At 39.6% G+C, this 24,195-nt stretch overlaps 1 protein-coding gene across 1 annotated transcript in view; it reads left to right on the top strand.

The window, feature by feature from the left end:
* Positions 1-24,195, top strand: part of MEGF10 (multiple EGF like domains 10) — a 147,702-nt gene that overhangs the window by 98,112 nt on the left and 25,395 nt on the right. Inside the window, exons 10-13 of the mRNA XM_073344862.1 lie at positions 4,983-5,157; positions 6,086-6,206; positions 9,295-9,458; positions 13,546-13,648. Of these exons, the coding sequence (XP_073200963.1) occupies positions 4,983-5,157; positions 6,086-6,206; positions 9,295-9,458; positions 13,546-13,648 (563 nt within the window). The remainder of the gene's footprint in view (positions 1-4,982; positions 5,158-6,085; positions 6,207-9,294; positions 9,459-13,545; positions 13,649-24,195) is intronic.

Below are 24,195 nucleotides of genomic sequence, written 5' to 3' on the forward strand. Positions count from 1 at the left end.
CTCATATTTCACTTACGTATTTGAATGTTGGTGTACTTGTACTTCTGTTTATCCCATCTACTTGAAATGTGATTTGAAATAATACTGTTTGGACAGGATGTGAAATCCAGTAAATTATGGGTTGGGGAGAGAATTTAGGAGTAAGAAAAACCATAATCCCTCCCCATTTCCCTGCACCTTGTCTGGCACTCAAAACAGCAGTATTTGGCCCTAATAGCACTATGTGTATAAATTATGGTTAGCCAGTTTTCTGCAATTTTAACTGAAGACGACTATAGAAGTTTAGCTTGACAGGAAAGTATTGCATTGTATAGCATTTCTGATATTTCAAGGATTACTTCTGATTTGTGTTCAACACAGCTGTTCCTTCATTTATACCTCTGGAAGACAGCTTGTGGTCAAATCAAATCACAAATGTTCAAACGTAAACAGCAGCATATGGCTGATCTTTTTTTGAGCATTTTCCCCTCTGTATGACAAATCAAATGGAACTTAGCACTGTTGTGGGTGTGGGAGCATGTGTGTCTGTAAGTGCATGTTACAGCTGAGTAGAGAAAAGTGAGGGGAGGGAAGCAAAAATTCACAGGCTTCACAAGACATTTTTATATACTTTTTCTTCCTTCGTGCCGGAGGGTGATTAAGACCACCAACTAGTAGCAATCAGATAACTTATGAATAATAATTGGAAAAACACAGGCTCCACTAAGAATACTTTCTTTCCACTTTTGATGATACAGTTGTTTCTGGCTATCTTCTGTGACTAAATGCCAGCCTGGTGGGAAAGAACTTACTCTCACATAAACACATCAGGGAATATCTATGTAGAACTGATTGGGACTTTTTCCATTAAATGTTTTTTGTCAAAACGGAAGCTTTTCATGGAAATGTGTCCAGTTCAGAGGGAAGATCTCTGAGGTCCAGGAGGGAATTTTGGAGAAAGAGAGAATAATTAATGCATCCCAGTATAGCTAATAGTCCAGTGGTTAGGGCACTGAGCTGGAAAGTAGGAGACCTAGGTTCAAGTCTCTGCTTGGCTCTAACAATCATGCTACAGAGTCAGTCTCTTTTTCTGGCTCATAGGCTGGGGGAGGCTGTGCAGGGAGGCGGTTTGGCCCTGCCCATGCTCTGCCCGCAGAGTCCCCCTGCACTTTGTCCTGGCTCGGGGTGGCTGGTGCTGGGGTTGCACTGCCTGCCCTGGCACTTGGACCGTGCCACCTGGTGCTCGGGGTGGCTGCCCAGAACTGGGGCTGTTGGCCATGGTGAGGGCGCTCTGGGCTTGAGTGGTAGTGGAAGGCGAGGGGTGGGGCCTTGGGCAGAAGGGGTGGGGCCGGGGGCTAGCCTCCCCCAAAACCTGGGTCAGCAGCCGCCCATGCTCTGGCACAATGAATATTTAACTATACAAAGTGGGACAGCTTAAACAGGAGAGAAAGAGTGACTGACTCTATTGCCCAGGGGTTAGGGTGCTTGCTGTTGATGAACAAAGATCAAGCGTCCATGCTGATTCTTTTAGATACATCAGCTGCCTTGAATGATACTGACCACATGATATTGTTGACATGCCTACTGACCCTGGTGGGGATGAAGTTGTATTTGAGTTACTTTGTTCTCTTCTGTCCTAGATGGCTCCAAGGGTAGTACTGGGAGACCGCCCATCTACTCCAAGGGCTCTCTCATGGAATGTTGTATTCTACTCCCTCTCAATATGTCTGTGAAGTAGTTTGGGCCGCAGTGTCAGCCATATGCAGATGGTGTGCAGCACGTCTCTCTGGTCTTAGACCAAATGATGCTACTGATCAGTTTTCCAGTAACTAGGCACGAATGAGAGCTAGCTGGTTGAGGCTAAACTCAGATAAGACAGAAATAAAACTAGAAGGTTACGGGAACAAGCTGAAGAATTGGTGAATGTAATATCTAGCCCTTTTAATGAGGGGGTTTGCCTGCCCTTGCTACTCAGGTTCACGAACTATGGGTCTTTTTAGATCTTCAGTTGCTTCTGGAGGTTCAAATGGCAGGAGTCAGCAAATAGTGACTTTCCATCTGCCTTTGGCAAGACAGAACTGCCTTTGGCAAGTTCTTTTGGATATGGACCTGCGCTGTGTCACTTTGAGGAAGGATTACAGCAGTCCCTCTACTTGGGTGGCATCTGATGATCATTTGGAATCTTTAGAAGGTACAGAATGGAGCTCCTCACTTACCTAGTAGTAATTCTTACAGGGAGAAAGCTACACCTACTCTCCAGAGAGTGCCCTGTTTTCCGGTTCATTTCTGAATGCAGTTCAAGTTGTATTATTTTTTATGTGATAAGCTTGTCAGGGCTTTCTGTTTCATCATTGTTTCATCCTGGCAGTAGAGATCAGCTGGGACACTCAACCTGGCATGCCAAGGTCATTCTTAATAGTGGGACCTTGACTCAGGACTTATTCATTATCATAGGTTTAATACAGCCCCAGTATGTTGCTCTTCAGGGCATATCTATTTTCTCATGCTTTTTCTGAGGCAAGAGTGGATGAGATGATGAGGGGTGGATTCAGTTTATGTGTGCTGACAGTGTTTTTAATGTTGACATTAGGTCATTTTGTATTTCTGGATGGGTTTTTTAGGGTGGAATTGTACATATAAATTGCCTAGGGAGGTTATGGAATCTCCATCATTGGAGATTTTTAAGAGCAGGTTAGACAAACACCTGTCAGGGATGGTCTAGATAATACTTAGTCCTGCCATGAGTGCAGGGGGCCAGACTAGATAACCTCTCGAGGTCCCTTCTAGTCCTATGATTCTATGATATACATAGATTTTTCATCAGACCATTTTATAAATTGAAATAAATATATGGCATAAAGTGTGCCAGAAAACTGCAGGCTTAAATTACTCTATATTATTACCAAATATACTAAAATTTATTTTAGTGCTTATATAGGAAATATACATATATGTCCATAAATTGTGAACAAAAATGAACAGGAAAAAAAGCAGAAATACTTGCAGCATCTCTCAACGTTTATTCTACCTCCCTATCTTAACACACAAATCTTATTGCCAATTAAGCTAACTGCATGAGAACCATCAAAAAACTTCAAAAGTGCTCCAGCTTCCTACATCTAATTACAAATTACAGAATACTAATTTTGGTGTCAATCAATATATGTGCGAGTATGCCTTACTAATACTCACTGGGGGGCACAGAATATCAATGCCTCTGTCTGCCTCATATGCTACACTCTTTAAAAAAGAAAAAAAGGCAGCTCAGAGGATTTATTTCCTGAAATCACTGCACCACTAATTTTCATTTTTTATATATTTATCTTATTTCTTCATGCTATGCTGCCTATTGTTGGGTGGGTTGAGAATGCTTTCCATATCGCTGAATACCTCCTGTAGTGATAAGAAATATGGGGATTATATCCAAAATGCCTCTGGAGGCATACAGAAAAGCAATTAGGTATAGGGAACTTATTTCTCAGGGAACACATTTCTGCTTCTCTTTCTACATCATGTGTTTCCTGAGGTTAACATGTATTTCATTTGAGAATATTTCCATTCCAGCCCCAATTACCTGCAGGTGTTCTAATATTTTAATATACAGACTATTCTCAGCAAACACCACATAGCCTGTTGGTGTGGCTTGATCTGTTTCCATGCACACTAAATAGACCACTCTAAACTTCTCAGTTACTATTCAGTTGAAAAGATCAGGGGCCAGATTTTCCTCTCATTTACAGCAGTTTTACACAAACTAGTCATGCCTTGTTAAAAAGAGACATATACGTTTATTGCCACATTCCCTATTTTCACTTGCGACTATTTTAAGGATGATGATTATTAATTTTTCAACACCCAAAAGTGTCATAGGTACTTTTCATACCTTCAAATAGGAAAAAAAAACAACTCACAGTTTTATTCATGTGTACACACACACACACACACACAAACAGCAAATGAAGGAAGTCTCGAGGCATGTAAAACTTCCTTGATGTCATGGGTCATTTAATGTGTCTGGACTTAGACACATTTTTTCCAGCACACTTCAGGGGACTTTACTTCAATCAGTGCCAGAAGACTATCTTTAAACAGTCTTCCTATTGTAAATATATTTGATTTGGACATTGAGACTTTCCTTTGGTGAGAATTAAGCAAGTGCTTTGTCTGCCAGAGTGCCACAGAGTACTCCATTGTGTCCACTTTTCCAGCACATATATCTTAGCACAGCTGATGATGTCCATTTGTTATGAGGCAACAGCTGTCCAACTAGCCATTCAATAGAACTGCTGTTTCAGGTAGAGACAGCTGGTCTATCACCAGGTATGTACAGTGTAGACTAGACACTTTCTGAAAGGTCACTGAGTTTGACAGTGCCTCTAACTTCTCCCTGTGAAAGTGATTTGGTATCATTTCTTGGAAAGAAGCCAGTTGTACACTTCTCAACCACAGCTTTAAAGAGAGGAGCATTCATATTACTCCTTGAATGTTGCTTTATTAAAGAAACTCATCATCTTTCTCAGACAAAACGATTATATTTCTAAATGGGCTTTGTAAGAAAATAAGATGCTGATTTTAACCATTATTCGAAAAATAATGATGTTTTAGTTACAGCTGAATTACCAAGAAGCATAGATGGAAGCTTGAATTTTTCACCATTTAAATATTTTTAATGTCATGAAATTTATGGTCATGAAGGCTAACTGTAGTGTACTTAGGGTTTTTTTGACACAGAAATAGAAAAGATAGATCTTTTATTTTCAAACTAAATAAACACATAGATTTGTAAGTATGTGTCTTTATGTTGTATTATGTTACATTATACTAATTGTGTGTGTGTTGTGTATGTTTAGTTTGGGGAAAATATATATCTTTATACACAGTATATGAGATCCTTTAAACAACATATCTGTAACAGCATGTCGTTCTCTGAAAAAAAAATACATTGGGATCTTGGTGTCATATTTAGTCCCAAATTATTTATTCCTTTCATCTTCTTCTTCCAGCTGCCACCCTATGTCTGGAGAATGCTCCTGCAAGCCAGGCTGGTCTGGCCTCTACTGTAATGAGACATGTTCTCCTGGATTCTATGGTGAATCTTGTCAACAGATCTGCAGCTGCCAAAATGGTGCTGACTGTGATAGTGTGACTGGAAGATGCATCTGTGCCCCTGGATTTAAGGTAAATAATTCTGAAGTTCACAGTTTATTTTTTTCTTTTCCTGCCTTCAGTTAGGGCCCGATTCAGTGAAATGCTGAGTGTACTCCTTCCTGTGAGGTTAATGGGAGATCATGACATTCAGCTTGTCACTTGTTGGGAGTCGCTTAGCTCCTTGTGGGACAGGCTCGTAAAGGAAAAAATTTGCATTTGGATCTCTTAAAAATAATGTAGTGATGAGAATGGAAAAGTGCTAATAAGGTATACATACCTACTACAACAGAAAGGAATTGGGGGAACTGTGACTGTTGCAGCACTAATCTGTGGATTTAAGTAACTATTTTATAGTAAAAATCTACAGTAAATACAGTTATTTCTACAAATCATGATACCTGATTTCAGTGGTTCTCACAGATGTTTGTTCTTATACAGAAATTTGATGATACTAAAAATGTAACCTTGAAGACGTATTATGGTACTTCTTTTCTTCTGTCAGTAATACTGTGTATAGTAGAAAAAGCACTTTAATCAAATGATATTTTTTGGAATATTGTATATGTCCAAATTGTTTTCTATTACATTACCATTTTACATTACACTTTGCTTTTGTAAATTGCTTCTTTGTACAGTAGTACTGAATATTGGGTTACCCAAGTGCTGGCAGGTATGTGACATGCTCTCCCACATCAACTAATGTAAAACAAATACTTATTGTAGATTTAAAGAGTATTAAGAGCCTTGCTTAATGCTTTCCTGTAAACCCAGGCTGACCTGATGACAGCCTAGAATGTGACATGGTCTGCACATTTTCTTATACAACAGTCAGTCTCTCAGAAAGGGGTAGACAGTCAGTTAAATCTAGGATTAGAGAAAGTGCTGGTGATATTTTATTGTTTGAACTGTCATTGATGTTTTGTCAAATAATTTTTTAATATATTTGTGTATGTTTTAGGATTCTGATTGTGCTACTCCTTGTCCTCCGGGAACCTATGGAGTAAACTGTTCTGCTGTGTGCGACTGCAAAAATCAAGCCGTCTGTTCTCCGGTGGATGGTTCTTGTACCTGCAAAGCAGGTCAGAGTGCCTAACAAATTAGTCTCCCATCTCTGTAATCAGTCATCAGTATACGTTATTTATACACATCAAAATGAGCTTCTGAAATAGAGAAGAAGAAATTAAACTTAAACTAAACTTAAACTAAAAAAGAGCCAGGCACTAACTCCATAACAATGCTGGCTCCCTCCACTGCTCAGAAAGGTGACAAACGGAAAAATTATCTTCTCAGAGACAATTGTGGGCAGCTTGCCTTTGCCACCACTATTCTGCTTTGTATCCACATACCCTTCACATTGCTCTCTGTGCAGGTCACACTGGAGTTGTGGATGCGGGGGGGGGGGAGGGGGGCGGGAATCACTAGTACCCACCCCAAGATAGGATGCTGCTCTCTTCTCTGGAGCTGCTGAGCATAAGTTGCTGTAGGTTTCCTTGTGAGTGTGTTACTTGTCAGCAGCCCTACTTGACTGTATACTTCTTTTCTACTTCCACTCCAAATCAGCATGAATCTGAACAAGCTCCAGGTCACTGCAGCCTCCATCCCACCATGGACACCTGATATTCTTCCTGCCCGTTCAACACCACTATCTATACCCCCAAAATCATCACCTCCACTTTGGCTCCCCCACACCTTTCCAGCTCAATCCTGTGTTCTCCAATCATTCTCTGACCCAGTCCCAACACTTACCCTACTCCCCTTCTCAGCGTCACCATCATTAGTGCGAGGTACTGCTCCTTCATTCCTCGGCACCCCCACTTTATCCCCACTCAGCTGGCTCTGCCTCCATCAGTATCACCCATCCCACTTTCTTTCATAACCCTCTACTTTGCTTGGCACTTTCTCCCTGTCAAATCTTCGATGTACCACCTGCGCCCCAGCTCACCTTCTCCCACAGCAGATGTTGGAGTGAACTTGCCTATATACGGCAGGGATTCAGACTGTTTGCAAATTCTCCAGCCATGTGTTCTGCAGATAGAAAGGAGCATGATAAGAACTTCATTTCCCATCTCCCATACAAGGTTCTGCAGCCTTGCCTCATGTCTCCATGTAGTTCCTGTCCAAAGGAATATTCAAGGTGAAGGCACATGTAAGGATATTTTCTTACACACAGAGAGCCTGAGGTTGTCCCCCATCATCTGCAGGTGGGGAAAACCTTAAAAGCAGGATAACCATCTTGGCTGTGCTCCTGGATTGGTCAGGGGAAATAGACAGGCCACAGAATGCTGAGCAGGGGGATCCTGCGCCTTGTATGTGCCATGGAGCTCTCCTCTAAAGTGCTTCTCTTCTTAGAAGCACAGGAAAGGGTCTTGGAGGTGTGGCAGAATCAGCAGGGAAGTGACTAGTTGATTTGCCGCTCCAGGGATTCGTAGGCCTAAATCCTCCATGTAGCAGGTGTGCTGGCATCCAAGCTACTATTGTAATCTATGTGCTGTAATAGTGGCAGTGGGCAGATTTGGACTTGCAGCTGCTCTTTGCCAAATGGCTGGATTGGGAGAAGTATTGCTTTCCTCAGATCCCTGCCCAAAGGTCATTTGCTTGGGCCTTGTGAGAATTGAACAGAAGGTAGAATTTTACCCAACATAATTAATACTAAGATGAAAAAATAACTGATTTAATTGTTTTACTAAGTATTAAACAGATACTTGTCACAGCAAAAATAGTGTTTGACACAACTGCTAAATAAGGTGAGGATCATACCTACCCCTCTTGCAATGTGTTAGCCCTTTATGGTATTTCTGAAGAGCTCTGGGTGAAATCCCATTGATTTCAGTGGGACCAGGATTTTACCCTCCATTTTCAAATATTCCATGTAATTACACATATTATTTCCCCCAAATTCCTCTACATTTTTTCATTAACAACCATGTTCTTGCCCAGCCCTGGTGATGGAGCAGGGAGCAAGACAGTGAGTCTGTGAAGGGGGGAGTGGGACAGATTTGTGGAGGGTGGGTCAGAGAGAGTTTGGGGAATATGACATACTAGAAACATTCCAAATTTTATATGATTCTTCATGGAATTGTTTACTTTAATGATTCTTGCATTATAGGAGGCAATGTAAGGAGTGAAGGGATAGAATACAAATCCTGAGAAGAGTATTGTAGGAAAATGTGTTTCCATATTTTAATTATTACAATGCAATATTTGCAACAAATATTTTTTCCTGAATGAAGCCCTTAGTTCTGCAGTAAGAAATCCAGAGCACAAGGGAGATTCATGACAACACGTGTTGTGAATAGCTTATTGATTAAATTCAGTACAGTTATTTTTACCCTCACTTACTGTAAACAGAGTATAGAAATAGAAACGTAACTTGTGTCACTGTCGATGATAGCATATGACTACTTGGCTGCTATATCCAATAGATGTACAGTAGCATGTTTTTAAAAGCTTTCTGCTTTTCTGCTTACTTCAGTGTGTACTTCCTGAGTCATTTTTCTGACTTAATCACTTAATGAAGCATCATTTTATAGGCATCTTCTAATTTATACTGGGGTTATTTTTAAATATTCAGAAGGAAGTGGGGAATCTCCTGAAGCATCTCATATCTGTCTTTGGAAAAACCCACCTTACATAATAACTCTTTCACTGATCTATTTTTTTTAACCTTTGTTTTTTTTTCTGCCAAGACCACTGTAATGCCTGCACCATAGCTCTGTCTGCACTGAATGTAGTCTGCAAAGAGCCCATCAGAAAGACTACTATAGAAGTAGCTATATGAGTAACTTTGTTTTTAAGAAGAACTGACCCTATTTTCTAAGGGACCCTATTTTCTTTTTTTATGCTGTCCCTTGCAAAATTCAAAATAGTTCAGTGCATTTCAGTGAGCATTCTCAAGGTGTCCTATTTTCCCTTCAGATGTACTATTAATTGCTTTCATATGTTGACACCCATCTATAATGTGTGCTGTGCACAGCTGTTACAGGTGCACAAGGACACCTCTGTTTGAACTTGAGCAAGGCCTCAGCTGGGAGGACTAATACTCTCTCATAGGCTACATGGTCATCCTTGCTGCTGTGCATCACTGAGAGATTCCAGAAGAGGAACCTCCCAGCAACGGAAGAGAAACATGTTCTTGTTTAATATGACACTTCATTTTTGTTGTGGCAGGTTGGCATGGTGTGGATTGTTCAATAAACTGTCCCAGTGGTACATGGGGTTTTGGCTGTAATTTAACTTGCCAGTGCCTTAACGGAGGGGCTTGCAATGCTCTGGATGGAACCTGTACCTGTGCTCCAGGTTGGAGAGGGGAAAAATGTGAACTCACTTGCCAGGTAATTAAAATTCACTCAATGATGAGCTATAGGGGTTCTGTTATAAGTGGTCTAATCCTGCAAAACTTCCAACTGAGAGTATTTCTACTGAGTACAGTGGGGCTCCTCAGCTGCATATATGAATGTACAATACTTTTTTGTGCCTTCATATTGAAAATTTTACTCCAGATGTTTCACTGACTGTTTCAGAACTTGTTTAAAAGCTTAGTTAGAGACAAATTCTGCTCTTAGTTACAATAAACCAGGAGTCACCCAAACTATTTCAATGACGATATTTCAAAATGAGCATGTAAACAAAAAATATAACCTCTAATTAACAAAAATTACTCTGAATATAAGAATGTGTTTATCTAGGTTAGTTTGTCTTCCAGCATGAAAATAAAACCAAAATGAAAATCTTTCTCTCTCCTTCAACCAGATGTACATAATCTTTTGTTGTAGTAACTTGTCTTCCTCTGCTTCAGGGCTTTGTCTGCTACTTCCAATATTTAAGCAATCTCTCAGGGAACCACAAAAAAATCTGGGTTTTAACAGAGGAAACTTTATAATTAAGATAGAACAAAGTTTTACTCAAGATCTTTGGGGGTACTGTGAGTCAGACACTTCAGACAGGAGAATGCCTAGTAAAGGTGGTGGTCTCTTCATTAAGCTTTACTGCATCTAATTTCTTCCAGCCTGTTGACCCACACCCTTATGCTTCCCCAATTCTATCTCCATCTCTTCTTTATTTGCTTCCAGAGACCTGCAAATCTGTTTGTCTCTTCTCTCTTTTTCTTCTACAGACTCTCCCTCTGGTACAATTGTTTTTCTAGAGTGGGCTAGAAAACTGAGATTTTCCCCAGGAACATTTTAGTAGGAAAATCCCCTTTTGAAATTTTCCCATTGGGAAATTTCAGTTTTCTCACAGGCAATGTATAAAATGTGGGAAAGTAGTTCCCTATTGACCTTTCTCACTGTTCCCCAGTTTTTTCAGCTGGGAAAGAGCAAAAAAATGGGAGCTAAATAAATTATGTTTCACTTTTAGAAGTAACACTTTCAATTTTAAGGGTTAAGAGTTAAAAGTGCAAGTGTTACTTTGTCTTTGAAAGTGTTAATTTCAGAGGGAAAGTAACACTTTCACATTTGACATTAAGTGCTAAGATGTTACTACTGGCAAATGGGAAACCATCAGATATTGACGTGGTGGGGGAAATTCACAATTTCAGAATGAAAACATGGGAATCTTTTTTAAAGAATTGTTTTTTCTCTGCTTTTTTTTTTTGTTTCAAATACATTTCAGAATGAAAAAAAATCATCCAAAAGTTGTTTCCAATGAAATCTTGTCTTCCAATGAAAATAAAATGTTTTGTGAAGACAACTCTCTTCTGGAGTTATGGATAAAGAGAAGCTTTGGGTTAATTCAGTTACAGATGAATTATTTGAATTTCACATGACCCCTGTAAATTCCCCACCCCGCCACTTCCACATCTATGTGTTTTGCTTAGTTCCATTATTTTCAATGAGATGGCAGTGTGAACAGCTGGATTACAACATGTCTAACAGCCGAACCTATGCTACTTCATTGGGTCTGGACTATGCAGCTCTCGGAGCAATCAGGAGTTAAATATTGGGGAGACTGTTTTGCTTTTAATTAATTTTCTCCACAAAGTAACAATATAATATAACTTATACTAAAATGAAAACACATTCTGTACAAACAGAAAACTGATAGGGTACTAACAATATAAGCACATACAATGCTTCCAACAAAAATATGAATTAAGCTCCTAGAAAACAGGTTCAGATTTCTTTAAAACAACCTTGTCTATTTGATTTTGCAAGATGCTGAATGCCCTCAACTTGCATTGGCTTGCATTAGCACCTTCCAATATTGTCTCCTTAAGAGAAAGCTGCTCTTTCGAGGCTGCTAATCCACAGCAGTCCACTATTTTCAGCAAAATGACACCTACAAATACTAACCTTTATCAAATGCTTTTTCCATCTCAAAATTCCATAACATGAGAATAAAAAAAAACTAATTTGAATGTAAGTCTCTACATATGTCTTATCTCTAAGCATAGAGAGATAAAGTGTGTGAGGTAATATCTTTTATTGGACTTCTGTTGAAGAGAGAGACAAGGTTTTGCACTTACACTTAGATCATCTTCTCTAAGCCTGCTGTTTAAATTATAAAATCTTCAAAACAGGGACTGTGTTGAGTACAACGTTGAAAATTAACAAACTAATATTATGAAATACACATCATTTATCCATTAGAGTTTCCATCCATAAATATTTCCCCTCTACTTTTATTATGTGAGAGATGTTTTTGCCAACAAGAAAGTAAATTAGTTATTTGGATCCACTTTAATGTACACATTCATTATTAAATTGATCCTCCTGACTAATACTTTCTCCCAAAAACCACAGATCAGAGGAAGTGCATATGACATAATGTTGTTGTTTTTTTGCCCATATCTCCAACAGTTATTAAACTTGAATCTAGACCCCATTAGTTTTCCTGTGTCCAGTGTGATCTGGGGAAAAAATATTTTATTATTTCAGCCACCATTTCAGGCTGTATACTTAGGCTGGTCATTCCAGTGAGCATAGGACACATCTTTTTACTAAAATTACAGCTCATATTAAAAGTAAGTGAGTTTGCAGTCTTATTTCTGCTATGTCTTATTACAAATTACCCCCTTTCCAGAATATATTTGAGGATTTTCTTTCTTCACAAATCTGATTATATGCAAAAGAAGTACTTTCCTTAATCTCTTCTTCTCCCTTACATTAAAATGGATTATTGAGATAAGTAAGACACTGCTTATTCTTGAGTCGTGTGCAGGGCAGTGTTGTTCTGTTTTGGAATTGAAAGACTGGTAGTTAAATGGCCAAATCCTGTGGAACTCTTTTCTAATGTAGGCATGAGTATCAGGAAACAGCAGATGAAACTTGATTTAGGCTGCATTTCAAGTTCTAATGTTATTATGACAATATGTTTAGCCTTGGTATTTAAATTATCCCACTGTACTAGCTTTTTAAATGGTGCTGTGTGTATTTCTTTTCTTGTTTTCTTTTATGCAGGTGGTACCAGGCACATAAGTGTGATTATACTACCTATTCTGCCTTATATTTCATTTTGGTTCCAACCCCTTTTTCTATAGTTGCATATTACTGCTAAACTTTTCTTTCTTCTGGGAGGTTGAACCTAGTGGTTTTCCTTGGTGCAGTTTCTTGAGTTGGCTTGATGGGGAATTGTCTCTAAAATCAGTTTACCTTCTCCTACTTAACAGAAACTAAATGCAGTTAGAATTGGGATTCCAAAATCCAATGGAAGTCATCTGAATTGCATTGGGGAAACTTAGAGGAGAATTTGACCCCTTATGTCAAATCCATCATATACCAGCTTTCCATCAGTCCACAGAAATGCTACCACACTAAAAAATAATATTACATAATTGTCCCATTTCCTTTTGTGAACAGTAAGCATCCTTCCCCTTGTCAGGTTGCATTTACTGTAATGCAAAAGAAGGGAATTTTAATAAAAAGAAAGTGAGGCTGTTTGTGCTTGTTTATAAAACATGTATATGTAAAATTTAGTCCTAGTGTCACAGCACGCTAAAAGTTGTACTTCCATACTTCTACTTTCTACTGAGTTCATTATAAAAGTCTGGCACTAAGTGGCATCCTTCTTGGCAATCTTAATAGAGAGGTCAAAGACTGAGTCGGGATGGAAACTGAATTACTCCCTCCTTCAAGGTCTCTCCAGGTTTCAGGTCAGGTTTGAGGGCCATTAGAGGGACATTGCAAGGAAGCTGCAGTGCCGCTGTTAACCTTGCAATAACTGTTTTGCAAAAAGAGTTGTCTGTCTGGGATCTGTCAAAAGCATTTAATTAACTTTTTTTTTCTTACCCCTGGCAATAAAAGAATAAAACCACAGACTTTGATTTATTGAAAGCCAGAAAGGTGTTTTACCTTAATTAAGCTGATTAAAGTATAAAAAGGGAAGATTGTTGCTGCTTGAGAGAGGACTGATCAGAACTTGTTCTCCTCTAGCTCTCTTTTTTAGCTCTCATGGTTTCAGCTATGTTTTTTGTTCTGACAGGATGGCACATATGGAATGGACTGTGCTGAACGCTGTGACTGCAGCCATGCAGATGGCTGTCATCCAACCACTGGTTACTGTCGCTGTCTCCCTGGATGGTCAGGTAAAGTAAAGATTAGTATGAGGGTTAAAAAAATTATGACAACCTAAATAAGGTGGGACCCAATCATTCCTTTTGCTCTGGTGGGCAGAGAAGATCCAGACTGGTAGTTTCTAGGATGGGAAGTACAGGAAGATGGGAATGCCACCTCCATGGCATGTGTTCCCTTTCATGTGATCCTTGGAATGTGGAGCTCCCTGGGATCTGGGCTCTGCATACATTTGAGAGTGGAAGGGGGAAGTCACAAAATGCAGCCAACCTCCACACCATGGTCCCTTCAAGAGATGGTCAGTAATTGTGTGGATATCTAAGATAATACTGACAGAAAAAGCCTTGATTTCAGACCCACACCTGCACCATCCCCAAGGAGACTTTCTAACATGCAAGCACCAGGCAGCCAGCCAGTGGGATCATGGCTTCTGCAGAAGCTGTGTTGTCAGTAGAACTGGCTGAAATTTTTTGCACGCAAAGTTTTTCTAATGAAAAATAAGCTTTAAAAAAGCTGAAATTTTGGTAACATTTCTGCAACATTTGTACTGATTTTTTATTTAATTTTTTTGTCAAAATTGTATTTTAAATTGTTACTGAACAGTTATTTGCAGAAAAATATTTTCAGTAAATGAAAATGTTCATTATTTTTAACATGATTTTGATTTTAAAAAATTGATGATAAAAATGTTGTGGAAACTTGCAAAAAACAAACAACTGGGTCCATTTCAAACACTGTGAAACAGAAGAGGTTTAGAAATTTTTTATGAGACTCTTGTTCCATTTTTTCTACCAGCTGTGCAGTAACGCCTCACTTAATGTCATCCTGGTTAATGTTGTTTCGTTGTTACAGCCCTGATCTATTAGAGAACATACTCATTTATAGTTGCGCAATGTTTCCTTATAATGTTGTTTGGCCATGCAGGCTTGCAACCAGGGTTGGGCTGGCAACCCCCATCAGCTCCCCTCCACCACCATCCCCAGTGCCTCCCACCCCCCGGCGGCCTTGTGGAACAGCAACTCCCTGCTTCCTCCCGCGCCTCTTGCCCGTAGCAACCAGCTGTTTTGCGGGTGTTCGGGAGGCTCTGGGGGGACTGGGGAGCAGTGAGGATGCAGCGCTTGACAAGATATATCATATTTTCCTGCTCACAGAAAGTTTGCAAAAAGACTGATTTCCTCAAACATAAGCACTATTTGAATTTACTTGGTTTATTTTATAAGTTTGTTTTTTAACTCTGTAGATAGATCACAGACATTTCAATGTAAGGTATTTGATACTCAATATTTGCAATTCATGTTTTGGTTAGCTGTTGAAATTGGTTATAACTTGCATTATATCGTTTCTGTTCTCTGATCGGTTACATTTAGTTCTTACAGTCAGGAGAGGCACTGACAAAGCCAGTGAGGCTTTGATTCTTGCAGAGAGAGAGAAGGGAATGAGCAAGGATTCATAGACCTTGCCTGAACGATCATTCCAATGTGTGTGATAGTGCCGGGGCGGGGGGGAGGGGGACAAAAATAGGATACTGTACGATTTATTGACTGGCTGAAGAGCTTAAATTAATTTTCACTTGTCACGTTCATACAAAATAACTTTTTGCACAAAAATTCTCATATTGTGTGTGCGGTTCCTGATTGTGAGCATGAGTGTTCAGGGTTGGTGCATGTAATCGGATGTCTTCACAAATTGTGCAGGCATAAGTAGGAAGACCAACTGAAAATTTGTCCATTAGTCTCTTAATCTGGAGGCAAATAGTCATAAAGGCCAACATCATTTTATAAAACTTAAAAGGAAACTTAAAAAATATAACACATTTGTTGTAATGACTTTAGTAGAATCATGACAAGCTTTTTTGTAACGGGTCTTCCCATAAAAATATATTAGAGACTTGAGAATTATAAACTAGGTTGTGGCCAAAACTCTTAAACATAGCACAAGTCTCCAGTCCTATTTGAAGCCAGTTACTGAAAAGAGGGCAGTGACTATGCATATTTGCTTCTTTCAAAGTTAATTTGCTTTTTATACTTAAGGATGAGAAACATTTACCAAAAAAAAAAAAAAAAGCCTCACACGTGATTATGAGTGAAATTGAGTCTTCCTGACAATGTCATCTTGGCAGTGTGTGTAAGAGAGACTAGTTTCAACATGTCAAGGTGTCTAGACATACAGTATCTTATAAACAAGAAGTTTTCTTATACTGTCTGAAAAAATCCTCCACCCACACACCATGGGTCAGACTGACAGCCATGAGGCAGCCACACTTATTTATGAATGTACTTATATTTAGAATGGAAAAAAAAAGACTACTTTAGAAGGAGGTTCTAAAATAGCTGTGCCATAGATTCACATTTTAGTGATGACATTTTGACTGTTGGGAGTAAACAGACTAATAGTGGTGAAGATAGCTTTTGTTATAACAGCAATTTAAACAGATCGGTCGTGTATGAAAAATTAATGGAGATACTGAAACTCAACAACATAAGAAGATTAGATTTTTAAAATGTGTCCCAAATGTATTTGGAGATCATTGAGCTGGTATATGCTAGAATTAAAAACTCCAAATTCTGTAGTTTACAGAGATATCAGACCTGATCCTTCTTCCATTGAGGTCAAGGAGAAATGTACAAGTGGAAGGGACCCCGAGAGGTCATCAAGTCCAGCTGCTTGAAGTGAGGCAGGACCTAGTAAACCTAGACCATCCCTGGCAGATGTTTGTCCAAGCTGTTCTTAAAAACCTTCAATGATGGGGATTCCACAACCTCCCTTAGAAGCCTGTTACAGAGCTTAATGACTCTTAGAGTTAAAAAGGTTTTCTGAATATCTAACCCAGAGATCCCCAATCAGTGGGGCATGCCCCCAGTAGGGTGGCGCAGAGGACATTTGGAGGGGCACGGGGGGCAAGAAGGGGGTGCCATCCAGCTCCACTCCTGGCCCCAGCCCCTACCCTGGCTGCCGGCCCCATGCCTGGGGTCTTGGGTGCCAGCCCTGCTTCTGGGGCTCCGCTCCTGGCCATGGCTGCCAGCCCCGTGCCCAGGGATTTGGCTGCCGGCCCCATCACCAGGGTTGGTTTGGCATGATTTGTTCTTGATAAATCTATGCTAGCTATTTCTTATAACCCTATTATCCTCTAGGTGCTTACAAATTGATTAATAATTTGTTCCAGTATCTTGCCCGGTATTGAAGTTAGGCTGACTGGTCTGTAATTCACTGGGCCCTTTTAGGGTACGTCTACACTGCAATTAAACATCTGTGCCTGGCCCATGTCAGCCAACTCAGGCTCATGGAGCTCAGGCTACAGAACTGTAAAATAGCAGTGTCGATGTCAGGGCTTGGCCTGGGACCCGGGCTCTGGGACCCTTCCCTCTTGCAGGGTTCCAGAGCATGGGCTCCAGCCCAAGCCCAGACATCTATGCTGCGGTTTTATAGCCCAGCAGTCTGAGCCCTGTGAGCCTGAGTGAGGCTACTACGGGTGTTTAATGGAAGTGTAGACATGCCCCTAGTTCCCCTTTTTAAAGACAGGTATTATGTTTTCTCTTCTCCAGTCCTCTGGGACCTCACCCACACTCCATGAGATCTCAAAGATCATTGCTAACAGTTCCTAGATTGATTCAGATAGTTCCTTAAGTACCCTAGGATGAATTTCTTCAGGTCCTACTGACTTGAATACATCTAACTTATCTAAATATTCTTTAACCTGTTCTTTCCCAGTTTTGGCTTGTGTTCCTTTCCCCTTGTTGTTAATATTAAAAAAGAATATTGCTATCAACTTTATTGCCAATATGATCAGTTCTTCGAAAATACTGTGTCTGTGTCTTCCCTTTTAAAAGAAAAGCAGATATTAGGCATTTTCATATGGCAGTTTTGTACATCAGGGGAATATTATGCAATGGATTGATTTTGAGGCATAAAGTATGATCTTAAGAGGGTGCTAAGCAATTGTTAAAGTCGGGAGCAGTTGTAGTATTTATGGGGGAACAGGTACACAGCAAATACATGTAACATTTGGTAGTTAGCACTTTTCCTCAGTTTTCATTATTCCTCCTAAGGGTCATTTGTGTGCCTCGCATCATGGGTAGCATGGTGGGGAAGTAGGGCTACTATGTGTCCTCTTCAGACAGGTGGTTCGGAGAGGGCAGAACAGGGCAGGGTTGGGTGGGGTCCTTGGCTTCACCTCCTCCTCCCAAAACACACTGGGCTGGGGAGCTGCACCAGCATGCTGGGGAATGGTCACTGCACCAGACATCGACCAGGTACAAGTTACTTGTTCTCAGGAGCAGTGAGGAAACTGGCTTCTCCTGAGGCAGTGCAACAATACATTGTCATATACTCTGGTCTTATGGCAAAGTCACAGTTGAGCAGAATGTCAACAAATTAAGATAGTATTTAATTTATTTTTATAAATAAGTTTGCCTTTAATATGAACAATGCCCCCAAAATATTGTTTTGCTTCTAGAAGTCTTTATACTTTTAAGAACAAAATTGTAAACTCACTATTGGATATTACATTGTCATGAGCTACCACAAAGCTCAAGGAGTAATCAGAATCATTTTTTAAAAATCTATTTTATTCCTACGGTATCTTCTGCAGTTACACAGTGAGAGGTTTATGTTAAGAATGTTCATCCTAAAGGAAACCCCACCCTGTTTAGAGAATTCAACTAAGAATGCTCACCGTATAAGAACCCAGCCCTGTTTGGAACTTAAACTAAGAATGTTCACCATATAGAAGCCCCTCCCTGCTTAGAACAGCTAGAATTAATGGAGTGGCTTATTTTCGGGTTCTCACTATTCTGATGCATTCCAGGAGCCGGTTGAATTATTATGGTATAAAAGGGAAGCACCCACACACATTTCAGATGACCTCTGTGCACAGACCCACCCTCTGTACCTTGCCATCTTTCACTCTGATGTTTTTTTTAATGCCTTCATTTGGATGGAGAAGAAGAAATAGGACAGTGGAAAAGAGTAATGTGCTTTAAAATAAGAGAGCCTTAAAACGGAGAGACTTACACACACACACACAAACACCTTATTGTTAAATAGTGACCATTAAATTTGGTACAATGTGTCCATGCACATTAATTTACATATGTATATATTTTTGGCATTTCTAGTTCCCACCTTAAGCACTGGGTACTCTATATCTAATTAAAATAAACAATAAACTACCATTTTAAACCTAATGCACTTGGGTACTATGCGTTGTTCCTCTCAGTAATCATTATCCAGCAACTTCAGTAACATAACAAAGCTATTATCCTTATCCCCTAATTTCACCTCTTCCACAAACAGCCGTAAAAAAAGTGGAGTTTGGAGCAGGCCAGTAAAATTAGCAAATTCAGGCAGTAGCAGGCCAAGTCGATCCATTGAAACAGTGTAAAAAGCACAAGGTTTTATTTCAGACAAGTTAAAATATGCCTTATTTCTTAGTGATAACACATTATTCTTTTGCTGTGTTGCACACTATTTTGTTAGATGTTTGGAGATCCTGAAGTAATACCATGTCACACTGATACTGCACATGCAATTTTAAAAATCAATTTAAGGCTTATATGGCACTGGGGATTATGAAATATGCTATGTATATCAAAACAATAGCACTGGCTTATGGAAAAGACAGATGCAATAATTCCTGTCTATGTTATGCCAGCAACATGTACAGTATTCAACCATATGTTATGCCAGACAGGATGTTGGTGGCTTTTCCCTAATATGGACACCTGCTGATACTAGTCAGATTGTCCGTCACCATATGTGTCTGCTGTAATGAGGAAGTGTTGTGTTTTTACCATGTGATCCTGACATAACTTTGGAAGCCACACTTGTTACTGAATAGAAAAGTGAATTGCCATAATTATCAAAACCTGCCTCACGGATGTAAATAAGCAGGTCCTCTGGGACGCCTGAACTAGAACACACTCTCTCTCTCTCTCTCTCTCTCTTTTAGTCAGTTTGCATTTTTGCATACTGTGGGCTTGTCTCCACTTACCGGTGGGTTGACCCTGTGGCGATTGATCCACCAGGAGTCGATTTAGTGGGTTTACTGAAGACCCACTAAATCGACTGCAGCTCACTCTCCCGTCGACTCCGGTACTCCACCAGAACGACAAGTGTAAGGGGAGTCAACAGGAGAGCATCTCCCATCGACACAGCGTAGCGTGGACCCCATGGGAAGTAGATCTAAGCTATGTTGCTTGAGTTATGCTACTAACGTAACTCAAATTATATAGCTTAGATCAATTTTCCACCCATAGTGTGTGCTATCTTTTGTGTCTTTTTTTCTGTGACTTTCCCTCCCCACATTAACAGCAAAAAATGATCCACTTCAGCGTAGATGAAAAGAGGATCACTGACTCTTTAAAAAGATTACTTGTAAGAAATGGTGTGTATAGCACTAGTACCCTGATGGAATCATAATGCTTAGCTGTGTCTCATAGGCACTATACTGCTGACAGCTGAAGGAGAGTCTTGTTTTGCTCAATTGACTGGTGTCTGTAATTTTGGAGCATAAGGACCTGAGTCCTATCCCCATAATCTCAGTGAGTGCTATAGCGTACTGACAGCCATCACCATAATCGTATATTGCCACACATTTGTGATAATTCTGTACTATGATAAAGAGCACATTTACTTTCCAAAACACATGGTTTGATAAACTCTTTGTTAATAAATAACACTTTGTTTTGGCCCATAATGTTTTACAGTGGGTTCATTGTGCCCCCAGACCTGTTGGGGTTGTGCACTCTGACTCCTTCTATATACAGAGGCAATAGTGCTTTCTTTTTAAGAACAAACTTTCAATAGATTAACATAAGAAAAGGAGACAAGTTATTTTATTTCTTTTTCCTGTGGCTGTTCAGAATGTGGTAACTGAAAAGTAAAGTATCATTGGACACGGTGGCAGTGTGTGGAAACAATAGAGCCTTGAAAAGAAAAGATCACCCACTAAAAAACTGGGAAATCTTAGACGTGACTGGGCTCTTCCTTTAATAAAATAAACAAGATGTGTGCTACCAGCCTCTGTTTCAGCAGGAATTTTGTAGAGAGGTTGTTGGTGGCTTGCTCCCTACAAAAGCGGCTGGAGACTTATTCCTTCCCCATATACAACATGTCATTAAATCAGTATATGTACCTGTGTGCTTATATGTGCCCCTTCTCCTCCCCAACCCCCAATAGAGTGGAACTGCCTCGCTTATACTGAACTTAGATATAATGAAATTCCATTTATAATAAACTTGATGGAAAGTTCAGAATTCTTTCAATGCATTACGTTGTGCAAATCGAAATTCCAAATGGTCTGAACTGATATGAAAAATTCTGTGATCCTGTATTTTCTCCAGTGGGATACACTGAAGTTCTAGCTATTCCCCCAGCTTCCCCTAAATGAAGACCAAGAGCTCCCCCTCTTCTCAGCTGGAGACAATGAAGGCATCCCCAACAACAATATCCCCCTTTGAGACTGTCCACCTCTGCACCCTGTGCTCTTCCCATCAAGCACTCACCTCAACCTGATTCCCTTCTCAGTGTTCACTCACTCATCTAGTAAAGAATTAGGGAAGCTTTCCTTGGTTTTCTCTATTATAGGATGCACCTGCTTTCCCGCTCACAAGTCTGAGCTTTCTTTTGAACTGAAGTATTGTAAGTTTAAGGAAAAGTATTTCTCATGTGAATAAGAACAAGGGGTGAAATCCTGCTCCCCACTGAAATCAATGGAAGGGCAAGATTTTATGGAACATTTTGATGGCCTGATCCTGCTCTCAGATGCAGTGTTCTGTGACAGAATTAACTCCAGTGTATAGGAGTGATAGTTGGTTAAAAACAGGTCTTGATTCTGTTCCTTAAGGATATAATGGGAGACTCCATATGCCACACAGGGTATAAATACACTGGCATAGTAGTGTGGTATTTATCTTATTTTGTGTTGGACTATTTTCCTCAGTCAAACGGAGGATGAGTAAGCTAGAGAGCATGCTCAGTGTCTGGGAACAATAGTTTTGCCTCTGTCACTACAGATCAGAAATAATTATTTATGGAATTTTCCTCTTAAAGGACAAAAATAAATAAGCCATGAGCTTTCAATGTGGGTTGATTTGGATGAATCACTTACTCTGAAAATATTAAAAGTACAGTGTATGGAGTATGTAAACATTCTGCTAGTATGGCTGAAAACACTGATACCCCTGAAGAATTATTTACTTCAGTCATGCAATTCGGATGCTGAGGGAATGCTGATTTAGATGTGAGGCTCTTGGCATAAAGCACTGGGCATTAAATGCATGAGCATTTCTTCAGAGCTGCTTAGCTGAAGTTTATCATCACCATTCAGCTATTGCCTAGCAACTTGTGGAAGCTATCAAAGAGCTCTTTGTCCACAGCCCTGGCAAAAACATTTCTTCACAGATCTCCTTATCAGGATCAAAAGCAACACACAAACTTATCAAAAATACTTTTATTGCATAAGAAAGAAAATTCACATTTTTAAATCAAATTGTTCATCATCAGGTGTATTATTGGCACCCCTGTTAAGGTTATGTCAAAACATCTCTTGCAAACCCCACTAAAATCTTGTTTTCCTCAGTTCATAGCTTTGCTATAAAGCTTAGCTCTCTTTTCTGAAATGTAGTATACAAAATCAGAGCTTGGAGAATTCTTTATCTTTTTTGTTTAATCTTTTTGAAATTTCTACCCTTCTCTCAAAAATAAATTAGTTTTTAATTTAAACAGATGTAAAAATTAAAATTATATTTTCCTGTGAATTTCTTTTTTGTGTTCCTCTAAATAACAACTAATAGATGAGATATTTTAAAATATGTAGATAGAGATACAATATGTCATTAAATCAGTATATGTACCTCTATGCTTATACATGCCTTTACCTCTCAGTACAGTGGAACCTGCCTTCCTTATACTGAACTTAGATATAATGAAATTCCATTTATAACGAAGCGGAAGGAAAGTTCAGAATTGTTTCAATGCATTATATTGTGCAAATTGCAATTCCAAATACATCAGTCACCATTAAAAATGCAACATTTGCCCACAGTTATGGCACAGTAGTATCTGAGATGCCATGTTTTTTCCTTTGCTAAGTAGCCTGAAATAATTCTCCACCTGATCACCTTCACCCATCAGAAAACACATGGGAAGAGGATAAAGAAAAGGAAATCTTTGAGGTTTTCTGCACAGAAGTTTCTCCATGACCACTATAGGGGGACAGGGCTTGTCTTTTTTTCTTTCAGAGTAGCAGCCATGTTAGTCTGTATTCACAAAAAGAAAAGGAGTACTTGTGGCACCTTAAAGACTAGCAAATTTATTTGAGCATAATAAAGCATAATTATTTGAGCTGGCCGCTTCCAGGGTGCAGCACAGTATTGGAGCAGGTAGGTACTAGCCTGCCTTAGCTGGGCAGCACCACCATCGGGACTTTTAATGTCCCGATCAGCAATGCTGACCAGAGCCGCTGGGTCACCTAAGCAAGGTGATCCAGTGCCTTACATGCCATGACCCAGAACTGGGTCACAACCTGAACTTTGAAAAACGCTGTCATAGAGGTTTCTCTGTGGGCAGATCACAGGAGCCGTGTTGTAATAACTCATAACTCATGGACTACATAAGCTCAGAAACACTCTGTGGTAGCTGTTGGTAAATGATGACTTGCTACTAGTGACCACTGTATACTGAAACTCAACTTGCCCTCATTGAAACTCTGTGAAAAAATGTGTTCACTATGACTGTGTGAAGCAGTGTATGATATGAAGGATAATGCACAAACAAAATGAGTTAAGGCAGACAATGTACAATTTAATTCTGAAATTGGTTGTATTTGACAGGTGGTGTTACAAACTCATAAACCCAAGCCAGAGTTTTCAAATTTGGGTACCTAAATAACTCCATATTTAGGCACCTAACTAAGTGGTCTGGTTTTCAGATATGCTAAAATCCCACAGTTCCCATTGATTTCAAATGGGGGTCCTTAACATGTCTCAATATCAGGCCACTTAGGTGCCTAACTATGGTCTTATTTTTCTAATGTTAATTTCTAATGTTAATTTCTAAATTTGAAAATATTGGCCCAAGTTATTGAGAAGCTGGTTGTTTTGTGTCTTAACTGTAGATAAAAGCAGGACAATCAAGATCCCTATGGAGGCAAAAAATCAAATGTGATGGTGGTATTGTTAAGATACAGTAACTCTTTCACCTCATGACAATAAAAATTCTTTTCAGGTCAATATTAATCGAAGGGTTGTTATTATCTTATGGCTGTTAGGTGACCTGTATCTGGATTCTAATAGACAGAAGTTTTCTCTACTGTTGGCACTATTTTGGCCCCCTTTTTGACAGTCTTAACAGAGAGGCCAAAGATTTAAGAATCTGGAGATTCACCTTTCCTCTAACCAGAGCGGTGCTCATTCCTTAATTAGATTCAGGCAGTTTGCAGGGCACTTGTTGCAGGGCTGGGAGGGGGGTGGGGATGGGGGGGTTTACACTGTGCCAGTATGGATGAATAGGGTAATTTATTTTCAAGGATTTTCAGCATTTCACTAACACTAGATATTCACTT

The sequence above is a fragment of the Lepidochelys kempii genome, chromosome 5 (assembly GCF_965140265.1).
Source record: "Lepidochelys kempii isolate rLepKem1 chromosome 5, rLepKem1.hap2, whole genome shotgun sequence".
Lineage (NCBI taxonomy): Eukaryota > Metazoa > Chordata > Testudines > Cheloniidae > Lepidochelys > Lepidochelys kempii.